We start from the raw sequence: 12,135 nt of genomic DNA, 5'->3' as shown, positions 1-12,135 counted from the left end.
ACCTTGTTTGCTATTCCTTGTGAACTAGGTGAACATGAATCAGAATCAGCGAAACCAATGTGCAGCAGCTGGTAACTAGGGTGGTCAATTAAATGATCCCGCGAATGATGCGAATGAGGAGAATGTATTTGCTGATCTTATTACTGAGAAGGACTATGCATCTGCTATTGTTTAGCCTCGGGTTGGAGCCACAAGTGTCAAAATTGACTCCTCTCTCTCTTGAGTTTTGAAGCTTGACGACTACTTTCAGAACTCTACCGAGAACGATCATCAACGACATTTGCAGAACTTTATGGATGTATGTGCTCATAACATCCAAAAGAATGTGTCACAAGATGCTATTCGGCTAAGGTTTTTCAAATGCTCCTTAGCTGGAGAAGCAAAAACTTGGTTCAAGAAGCTACCCCAGAATTCTATTACTACATAGGCAGAGATGTGGTATCCTCCTAGCAAGAAGGCTGAGAACTGTGACAAAATCTATGAATTCAAGCAGCATCTGGGGGAACAATTATACAAAGCTTGGGAGAGATTTAAAGAATATCTGTAGAAGATGCCAGTTTTGCCAAGTACTTGAAAGACCTGATGACCAAGAAGAAGTTGGTGCAACATGAAACTGTGAGTCTGATTCACATTGTGAGTTTCATTATTTCAATAACTACTGTCCAAAAAAAAGGGAGATCTTGGGATGTTCACCATTTCTTGTTCTATTGGGTACCATAATTTTGCTCGTGCTCTGTGTGATAATGAGGCGAGTATAAATTCGATGCCACTTGAGATCTTGCTATTTCATGATGCTAACTTATTGGTACGGTCTTGTAATCAGTGCCATCAAATTTATACTCGCCTCGTTATCACACAGAGCATGAGCAAAATTGGGGTATCCAACAAAACAAGAAATGGTGAACGCCCCAAGATCTCCTTTTTTTTGGACAATAGTTGTTGAAATAATGAAACTCACAGTATGAATCTGACTCACAGTTTCATGTTGCACCAACTTCTTCTTAGTCATCAGGTCTTTCAAGTACTTGGCAAGACTGGCATCTTCTTGACAGCATCTCAATCAAATGATCAAGGTAGTTCGAGGGTTGAGGCAATGCTTGAGAAGGTTCTAGCAAAACAAACCAAGTCTGAAAAGATGTTATCCGGGCTAACAGAGATAGTGGCTATTCAAAAGCTCGAGTCGCAGATGCGTGATACTTCTAGAGAGCAGTACCCTCCTAAAAAGGGAAGACTCCCGAGTGACACTATTCAGCATCCGAAGAATGGGGGAGGTGGTATTGACTGTGTGTATGCTATTAGTACTCGGAGTGGTAAAATACACAAAGTGCTGAAAAAAGGTTGTTTCTCGAGCCAATTAATGAAGAAGAAGAAGTGCAGTTTGATGCACCAATTATTAATGATGAGCTTCCTAGTAAAGAGAAAGTTGCTGATATTCTAGAAAGTTCGAAGGTGGCTGATGATAAGAGTAAGCAGGCTGTAAAAGGGGCTCTCCGCCCTTTGACTCATCTTTTCAAATCTAAACCTCTTTTTCCTCAACGGTTGGTGAAGAAGAAGGAAGACACGAAGTTCGAGAAATTTTATGATCAGCTGAAGCAGTTATCTCTGAACTTTCCATTTTTGGATGCTATCAAGGATATGCCCAGTTTTTCCAAGTACTTGAAAGATCTGATGACCAAGAAAAAGTTGGTACAACATGAAACTGTGAGTCTGATTCCACTGTGAGTTTCATTATTTCAACAATTGTAACGTCCAAAAAAAGGGAGATCTTGGGGCGTTCACCATTTCTTGTTCTGTTGGGTACCACAATTTTGCTCGTGCTCTGTGTGATAACGAGGCAAGTATAAATTTGATGCCACTTGCTATCTACAAGCAATCAAGTTTGGGGATGCCAAGGCCGTCTACTATGAGATCACAGATAGCTAATAGATCTATTAAGAGGCCGGTTGAAGTGGAAGATGATGTTCTTATACGGGTTGGTAAATTTATGCTGCCCGCTGATTTTGTGATTCTTGACTATGCTGTTAATAGGGACATTCCTATTATTCTGGGGAGACCTTTCCTTGCTACGGGAAGAGCTCTGATGGATTCGGAGAAGAATGAAGTAAAATTCCGAGTCAATGATGAGGAAGTTATTTTTCAGGCAAGTAAGGGGATGAAGTTACCAAGTGCTTATGAGAGCATTTCAGTGATTGATTCTTTTGATGTTGTTGATGAAGCTGTGGAATTCAAGATGGAAGAGAAAAGTTTGGGAGTAGCTCTTGCTGCGATTCTTGTATATTTTGATGCTGAACACATGGAAAGTTATGTGGATATGGTTAATGTTACACCCCGAATCTTCGAAGAACACTTATCAAATTTGAAACATAAGTACGTTGAGTTGGGGTTAAGTAAAACCACTTTGGAATATAAGGAGCAAGCATTATTAAGTATATTTAATAAGTGAAGGATGTATATAAGGTATACCGAAAGGTTTTATAAGGAAATGAGCGGAAGAAATGAAGTAGTACAACTTTGGAGAAAGGATGGGTAATGTTTTGTGTGAAAATTTTGGTCCAACTTGGGGAACGAATATCTCTTAGCATATGAAGTGTTTTGATGTGAAACAAAAGCCTAAAATGAAGTTCGTCGAGTCTAGTTTCTAACGCAATAAACTGCTCATCGAGCGGACATTGGAGTAGAGAATTATGGACGTTACAAGTTCGGCTGACGGAGCAGAAACGTGTGCTACAGTACTGCTACAGTAAATTGCTACAGTGACCCCGACCCGAATTTGACCCTATATAAAGGGTAAAACCCCTTTTTTTCACCAGATTTGCCCAGAAATTTCCAGAAAATTGAAGAGAGAGAGAGAGGGGATCACAAAGTGAGCAATTTTCAAGCGACGGAGTATTAATCGAAGCTCGGATAAACGCATGGATGTGATTCTAGTATGGTTTTGCGGTGGATTCAATGTGGATATTGAAGATATCTCTGTTTTAACAAGAATAAGGTATGAATCTCCTATTATTAATGTTAATTTTGGTTTATTTACGGCGATAAAGTCGTTAAATAATTCCGTAGCGAGTTGGTTGGTTGTAATCGGGAAACATCGTGGATGTTTTATGGTACATATTGGTGTTGGAAATGATGTTATTGTCATTGTTGTTGTTGTTGGCCGCCGAATTATAATTTCGGAGCCAGGCATATAAACAGGGGAGATCTTTATGAAATTTCGCGTACATTCTAAAAAGAGTTAGTTTGAGGGCTTAAGACAAAGCCTATGAAGATAGAGTCTAACAATAGTATAAATTTTCTTGAATATAGATTTACGGAGTCAGGAGGCCAAGCGTTGAATAGTTAAAGTTAAGGCGACCAGAAAGGTATGTTAAAGCTTGTCCCTTTCTTTCAAAGGCATGACTCCTATGTTACGATTTCATAAATGCTTCCATAACTTCGTTGTTTTCAAAAGTTAGAAGTCTATGATTCCAAGGCATGATTCCTTTTCCCGATAACTCATAAATGCTTTCCAAAATGTCAGTATTTTTCCAAAACGGAGGTTTATGACTCCGTAAGCTTTTATGATAATTTCAACGATGGATATGTTTTACAATGACAACGATGATGTCAAAGATGAGAATATTTTCCTATGATGACTATGATGAGGATGATTTCATGTTTAAAGGTTCCAAGTTATGATTTCAATAACGATATAAGAATGTTGAGCTTTTTCTTGATCCCTCAAGTTTATTCATGGATGATGACTATTTTTAAAGATTCCAAAGTATATGAATTGATGCCTTATGAGATTTATGATCCTATTCTATGTTTTCTCTTGATGTTATTCTTCATTGATAGTTTCACCTTATAATAATTGTTCCTTCAAGGTAAGAAAAAGCGACCATGATTATTCCATAATATAATCGGAGGTTACCGACCTTACGTCACTCCGATAGAGACATAACTTTCCTTGGGCTCTCCTGCATGCTGCTTATATGATATATGTATATGTATATGTATATGTGTATGGGGAAATGGGGAAAAAGGGAGTGGCGCTATAGACGCATGGCCACCGATCGCCTGGTGTAACTTATCATCCCGACGCGGGACATATGTGGTTAAATGGATCGAAGCCGACGCCCAAGATATTTTCTCGTATATATAAACAAAAATGTTTTTCAAAAGAACGCTAGCATGCATGGCATCCGCCCTAAGAGGCACTCACATGTACAGGTTATTCTTTTATCTCACGATATGCTCTATCTTTCCATTCTGTTATTGCTCATACTTTACATCCCTTACTATGTTACTATTCATGCCTTACATACTCAGTACATTGCTCGTATCAAGGCGTCCCTTCTTGTGGACGCCGCTTCATGCCCAGATCGCAGCCGCCCGACGATTCATAGCGTGAGGACCTCCCCGCCGTAGTCGGTACGCTCCATTGATCTGGGAGCTTCCCTTTGGTACGCTATTCGGTTACGTACATATATGGGTACGGCAGGGCCTTGTCCTTTCATTTCTACAGTTTTTACTCCATAGAGGTCTGTAGACAGCAATATGTAGCCATGATATTATGCAGCCTCGTCGGCGCTCATTTTGTTGTACAATATATATGTAGCGACCAAATCGGCTTACGTTGTTACTCTCAATGCTTATGTCTATATGTATGCATTGGCCGTGAGTTCCCGGTACGATGTCTTTTATATTGATTGTTCGGGAGACAAAGATAGCACAATGCAGTCAGTATGGCCCAGACAAACAAGGAGAAGTAAATGCAAGCATAGAAGTGCTTGGCCAGCAATGGTCGGGCACTTGTTACGGCCCATCGGTTTGGGTTGTGCCAGTTAATTCGCTTGTTGGGTTGGTCTCATATTCTTACCACCCAAAGAAGCTTACTCTTGATCTGGAAAATAGAACAACTCCTTCAAATAAGCCTTCTATCGTTGAGCCACCGGCTTCGAGCTTATGTACCTCCCATCACATTTGAAGTATGAGTTCCCTTGGTCCAAATAATACGTTACCAAAGATTGTTTTACCATTGTTGATCGAGAAGAAGATCGAGAGGTTTGTGGAGATATTGCGTGAGTATAGCGTGCTATCGGGACCATAACGGCATATCTCAAGGATTCCTTCGGGATCCGTGAGAATAAAATCCAAGCTAGAAGAGGACAATGTTTAGTGTGGAACATTAAAGGAGACTGAATGAGAACATGCAAGAAGTCGTCAAGAAAGAAATCATCAAATGGTTAGATGCTGGAGTGGTGTACCCGATTGCGTATTTAAAATGGGCGAGCTCAAAGCAATATGTTCCGTAAAAGGCGGCATCGCGCTGGGTGCCCAATGCAAAGAATAAGCTGATTTCGATGAGGACTGTGACAGGTTGGAGAGTTTGCATGGACTATCACAAACTTAAAACTGCTACTTGCAAGGATCACTTCCCTATGTCTTTTATTGATCGTACGTTGACCTGGCTGGGTGATCTTACTATTGCTTCCTAGACGGGTATTCGGGCTACAATCAGATCAACATCGCCCTTGAGGATCGAGAGAAGATGACATTTACTTGTCCTTATGGGACATTATCTTTCAGCAGGATGCCCTTCAGTCTCTGCAATGCACCGGCTACCTTTCAGCAGTGCATGATGTCGATATTCTCTCATATGGTGGAAGACTTTCTTGAGGTCTTTATGGATCATTTCTCTGTGGTAGGTGATTGTTTTGATGATTGTCTGGACCATCTAGGTCGAGTGCTTAAACATTACGAGGAGACTAATTTAGTGCTGAATTGTGTCACGACCCAACCGGAGGGCCGCGACGGGCACCCGGTGCTAACCCACCTGAGAACCTCTTAACATACTTTCACATCATATCTAGGTGAGCCACCTGGCTAAATCATGCTTTTCATTCATCGTCACTCTAATATCATTGGGCGACAATTCGTTTACATCAACATTAACAACTATGCCCGAATAAATGTACATAAGACGACGAGGCTTAACAAAATAATATCCCAACATATAGGCCCACAAGGCCAAACACATCTACCCATACACACATGTCTACGAGCCACTAAGAAGAATACATCATATCATATAGGCGGGACAGGACCCCGCCGTGCCCATGAATATGTAGACAAAAGAATTTATACCAAAAGCTGTGGTTCCGAATGAAATGGAGCTCCGCTATGTAGTCCCTGAATAATGAAGCTATGGATCAAGTCTGTCTCCCTGGCCACCTGCGGGCATGACGCAGCGTCCATAACAAAAAAGGACGCGCATTTAATAATGTACTGAGTATGTAAAGCATGATCAATATCAATTTGAAAGCATAATAGATAACATATGAAATAACATAGGATGGGAGATAATAGTATCATGGTCGTAGCACTTACTTGCTTTCCATAGGGACATTACATTTCTATTGCGTATCCGTGTACATACATCCATATCCGTACTCATTTACCTTTCGTATACGTATTCATATTCATATCATACTCATATTTATATCATATCCATTGCATATATGTAGCCTTTACTTAGCACTTACATATACTTAACATATTTGTACTCATATTGATGTCATATACATAGTATTCATATAGCATACCCGACCACGAAGGTTCGGTGTTTCACATAGCTAGCCCTACCAAGGATCAGTGTCATAACTGGCCCTACCAAGGTTCAGGGTTATCCGTACCCAACTGCAGTGGTGTGCGTGCATCATCATATATAGATATATATACATATTCACTATATTATACCCGGCCATATAAGCTCGGGGTTCACAATAGCCACTCATGGGCACATACACATATAAGCTCATAAATATCTTTAGCCTTTTTACTATCATCATTCATTACATTCTATCCTTAGAGGATTAATCGTCGTATAAGGAACTTAGTACAATCGTATCATATCGATAATCATAATCTTAGTAGCTTTTAGAGATAGGATCATCGAAGAATATCGTAGGCTCATAGAAGGATATATATTTGGCCAAAGAACCATGCCTTATGAAAGAAGGGTTAGCCTTACATACCTTTCCGTTCAACTATTCTATCACTTGCACGTGCTTCTTCAATGCTCACGTTTCTACCATCATTAGAGTGCATACTAACATTAGAGAATGGATAGCTTAGCATTCATGACTAAAGCTAGAGAAAATCGACAAACATCTCCTTTATTTATACAACTTCCTCCATATCATATATCAACTCCCAAACATCGATAATAATATTCACAATATCATCACAATAGCCTTTATTCAACTATATTATCCTTACTTCTCAATTCACTTCAATTCATCCATATTCATGGTCATATCACACAATTCCGTTCATTCATATACAAGGTCTATTCCATGTTCTCAATATCATTTATAACATGATCATATTCATAATGTATCAAGAATCATGACTCATTCCAAACATCTATTCAAGAGTGACACTATTCCCACATACATGACCCATTTCCTATTCCTTTATATAATCCAAGTGTTTCAACTTTCACATACCTTAAACAACATGGAAATATCATAAAACTTACCTTAGATGGTGTAGGATTTAACCTTGGGTGCAAATACCTCACTTGGGAAAAACCCTAGTTTTTCCTTCACTTGGATTCCTTGTTTTTTATGAACTTTAATGGGTTTCTTACTTTTGATTCACTTGGTTTGATGATAAGAACCTTTGATTTCCCTTGGATTCGTGTTCATGAAATGTATGGAATGTTCTAGAGGCTTTAGAGAGAAGTGGAGAAGTGTTGGAATGAAATAATGAAGTGGGGATCACCTTTAAAGACTTGGAACAATTCAGCCCGTCGGGACTTCCACGGTCCGTGGAACATTGTGTTGTCCGTGGTTCTGGTCGTGGTTCACCACCATCCAGCCACCATCTCTGCTGGGACTTCCACGGACCATTCCACGGTTTGTATAAGGTTCACGGTCTGTGGAAGTGGCCGTGAAACCCACAGTTTCACCGAAGTCGTCTTCCGTCGTTTCGTTTGATCTCCAATCCTTTTGGAACCTTCTTAACACTTGTTTATCACTTCATTAACAATCCAAGGGGTGTTATAACTCTTCCCCATAACATCATTAGGTCATCATCAACTTGTTACTCATAATTCTCGTCCGATACCTATCGTATGCCTTGCCTTCTCTTGGCAACTTTCTTCCCTTATCTCGAATGTCTTTGGAATCTTACTTAAGGTCATCAAATGTCATTATTTACTTATTGAAATACCATACTCTTCGTGCTCTTCGTTCTCCCATTCACTGTGCATCAACGGAAAATTTTCCGAGGTGTAACATTTATCCCCCCTTAAGAACATTCGTCCTCGAATGTTAAGCACTTGGGAATTCTACGAAAATTTCGCTAGAATTTCCCCTATAATATGGCACTACCATCCTGTCACAACAACCCATAATAATAATGCCTCATAGGGCCACAACATAATAGCAATGGAATTTGGCCACACACAACCCAAATATATAAAAAGGAAAACATGCATACCTTATGATCTTGACGTCTCATCTTGGCCCTCTTCCGGGGGCTGAAATAAGTGCGGATATTTGAATTTCATGATTTCTTCCGCTTCCCATGTCATCTCTTCTCGATTATTATTTCTTCACAAAATCTTAACTGAGGCCACTTCTTTGTTTCTAAGCCTCCGTGCTTGCCTATCTAATATGGCAATGGGTATTTTTTCATAAGTTAACTTTTCTGTCACTTGAACATCATTTAATGGGACGATCCTAGTAGGATCTCCAACACATTTACGAAGCATCGAGACATGGAAAACCTGATGAACTGACTCCAAATCAGGAGGTAGATCTAATTCATAAGCCACTTTTCCTACCTTGCGCAATTTCATAAGGCCCAATGTACCGGGGACTTAGCTTCCCCTTCTTGCCAAATCTCATAACGCCCTTCATCGACGACACTTTCAAGAATACCCAATCTTTAATTTGGAACTCTAAGCCCCTTCGGCGATTATCTGCATAGGACTTTTGACGACTTTGGGCTGCTAACAACCGATCTCGTATGAGCTTAACTTTCTCTATGGCTTGTTGGACCAAATCTGGCCCTATCAATTTAGCCTCTTCTGTTTCAAACCACCCAATTGGGGATCTACATTTTTGCCCATATAAAGCTTCATACGGTGCCATTTGAATGCTAGAATGATAACTATTATTGTAAGCAAACTCAATGAGGGGTAAGTGATCATCTCAATTACCTCCAAATTCTAACATACATGCCCGTAACATTTCCTCAAAGTCCGAATGGTAATGTTCAAATTTTGTCCATCAGGAATGAAAAACGCCGTGCTAAGGCTCACGAGTCCCCAAACCCTCTTGGAAGGACTTCAAAAATTAGTCGTAAACTGAGTTCCTCTGTTTGAGATAATAGATACTGGAACACCATGAAGTCGCACTATCTCTTTAACATAGAGCTTTGCATAATCATCTACTACATACGTCGTTCTGAGTGGTAAGAAATGAGCTGACTTCGTGAGTCTATCCACAATCACCCATATAGAATCATACTTACGTCGAGAATGGGGTAAGCCTGTAATAAAGTCCATGTTAATCACTTCCCACTTCCAAGTTGGGATTTCTATAGCTTGCAACAATTCGCCCGACTTTTGGTGCTCGATTTTCACTTGTTGACAATTCGGACATTGAGCTACAAATTCTGCTATATCTCTCTTCATCCCGTTCCACCAATATATAGACTTAAGATCATGATACATTTTCGTTTCTCCGGGGTGGATAGAATAACGGGAACAATGGGCTTCTCTCAATATTTGGTGGCGTAAACTTGTCACATTAGGAACACATAACCTGCCTCGACATCGGAGAACTCCGTCTCCGATAATCTCGAATGATGACTCCTCTTTCTGAGGGAGTGTATCTCTGTAATGCTTTAGCATGGGATCTTCGTATTGTCGCTCTTTCACTTCCGCTACTAGCGACGAAACTGCTGAATCCTGGATAGTAGTTCCCCTGCTACCTGAGTCCACTACTCGAACTCCTAGACTAGCCAACTGCTGGAGCTCACGAGCCATTTCTCTTTTCTATGGTCGTAGATCACACAAACTTCCCATGGATCTGCGGCTAAGAGCGTCAGCCATAACATTTGCCTTTTCGGGGTGATATAGAATGTCAACATCATAATCTTTTAGCAACTCCAACCATCGTCGTTGCCGTAAATTCAACTCTTTCTCGCAAGATATACCAAGGCTTTATGATCCGTGTAAATATCTACATGGACACCATATAAGTAATGTCCGCATATTTTTAATGCAACGAATCACGTTGCACCAATTCTAGATCATGAGTTGGATAATTCTTTTCATGTTTTCGTAATTGCCTTGAAGCATACGCAATCACCTTGCCATGTTGCATCAATACACAGCCTAGCCTAACGCCTGAAGCGTCGTAATAAACAACATAACCTTCCAATCTCTTTGGAAGTGTCAAGACTGGTGCAGAAGTCAATCTATCTTTTAGCTCTTGGAAACTATGTTCACAAGCATCTGTCCATTGGAACCTTGCTAATTTCTGAGTCAGCTTAATTTGTGAGTGGTGCATAGATAGAAGAGAAACTTTTAACAAATCTCCGGTAATAACCTGCTAAGCCCAAAAAGCTACGAACCTCCGTAGGAGTTGTGGGCTTTGGCCAAGTCTTTATGGCCTCAATCTTTTGGCTATCTACCCGAATACCATCGGCTAAAATAATGTGCCCCAGAAATGTCACTGAGTTCAACCAAAACACACACTTGGAAAATTTTGTAAACAATTCTCGAGTTTGAAGGACTCTAAGAACAAGATGCGAAATGATCCGCATGTTCCGCCTCGCATCTAGAATACACCAGATATCGTCGATGAATACAATCACAAACAAATCCAGGAAGGGCCTGAACACATCATTCATCAAATCCATAAACACTGCCGGTGCATTAGTTAGCCCAAATGACATCACCTGAAACTCAAAATGGTCATATCTCGTTCGGAAGGCTGTCTTAGGGATATCTTTCTCCCTAACTCTCACTTGATGATATTCGGATCTCAAATTTATCTTTGAAAACCATTTGGCACCTTGTAATTGATCAAATAAGTTATCAATCCTCTAAAGAGGATATTTATTCTTAATCGTCACCTTATTTGATTGCTGGTAATCAATGCACATTCTCAAGGAGCCATCTTTCTTCCGAACAAACAATACGGGTGCTCCCCACGGGGATGAACTAGGCCTAATAAAGCCTTTCTCAAGCAACTCTTTCAATTGCTCCTTCAACTCTTTCAATTCTGCGGGGGCCACTCTATAAGGAGGAATAGATATAGGCTTAGTGTCTGGCAACACACCAATAGCAAAATCAATCTCCCTCTCGAGAGGAAGTCCTGGAAGCTCTTCCGGGAACACATCCGAAAATTCATTCACTACGGGAACTGATTGAAGAGTTGGCGGTTCAGCTTCTACATCTTGAACCCGAACTAGATGATAAATGCAACCTTTTGTGATCATGTTCCTTGCCTTTCCTTTCCATTTCTATTGCATATCCGTGTACATACATCCATATCCGTACTCATTTACCTTTCATATCCATTTTCGTATATGTATTCATATTCATATCATACTCATGTTTATATCATATACATTTCATATACATAGCCTTTACTTAGCACTTACATATACTTAACATATTCGTACTCATATTGATGTCATATACATAGTATTCATATAGCATACCCAACCACGAAGGTTCGATGTTTCACATAGGGGCCGGCTCCTACCAAGGCTCGGTGTCATACCAAATCTACCAAGGCTCGGGGTTATCCGTACCCAACCGCAAAATGGCGCGCGCGCATCATCATATATATATATATATACATATTCACTATATTCTACCCACCATCTAAGCTCGGGGTTCACAATAGCCACCTATGTACATATACATATAAGCTCATAAATATCTTTATCCTTTTTACTATCATCATTCATTACATTCTATCCTTAGAGGATTAATCGTCGTATAAGGAACTTAGTACAATCGTATCAGATCGAGAATCATAAGCTTAGTAGCTTTTACAGATAGGATCATCGAAGAATATCGTAGGCTCATAGAAGGATAGATATTTGGCCAAAGAACCATGCCTT

The 12,135-nt window shown here is 40.1% G+C and overlaps 1 protein-coding gene across 1 annotated transcript; it reads left to right on the top strand.

Moving 5' to 3' along the window:
- Nucleotides 1–961: 961 nt before the first annotated feature.
- On the top strand, nucleotides 962–2,314 carry LOC132043348 (uncharacterized; the record flags this gene model as incomplete). Its single annotated transcript, XM_059433854.1, has 3 exons — nucleotides 962–1,310; nucleotides 1,364–1,701; nucleotides 1,760–2,314. Coding segments are annotated over exons 1-3 (1,242 nt in total), but the record flags the coding sequence as incomplete, so codon positions are not given.
- Nucleotides 2,315–12,135: the final 9,821 nt, after the last annotated feature.

Source organism: Lycium ferocissimum, unplaced genomic scaffold (genome assembly GCF_029784015.1).
Source record: "Lycium ferocissimum isolate CSIRO_LF1 unplaced genomic scaffold, AGI_CSIRO_Lferr_CH_V1 ctg23236, whole genome shotgun sequence".
NCBI classification, from domain to species: domain Eukaryota; kingdom Viridiplantae; phylum Streptophyta; class Magnoliopsida; order Solanales; family Solanaceae; genus Lycium; species Lycium ferocissimum.
The sequence above is the reverse complement of the archived record's forward strand: the minus strand, read 5'-3'. Positions and strand labels throughout refer to the sequence as shown.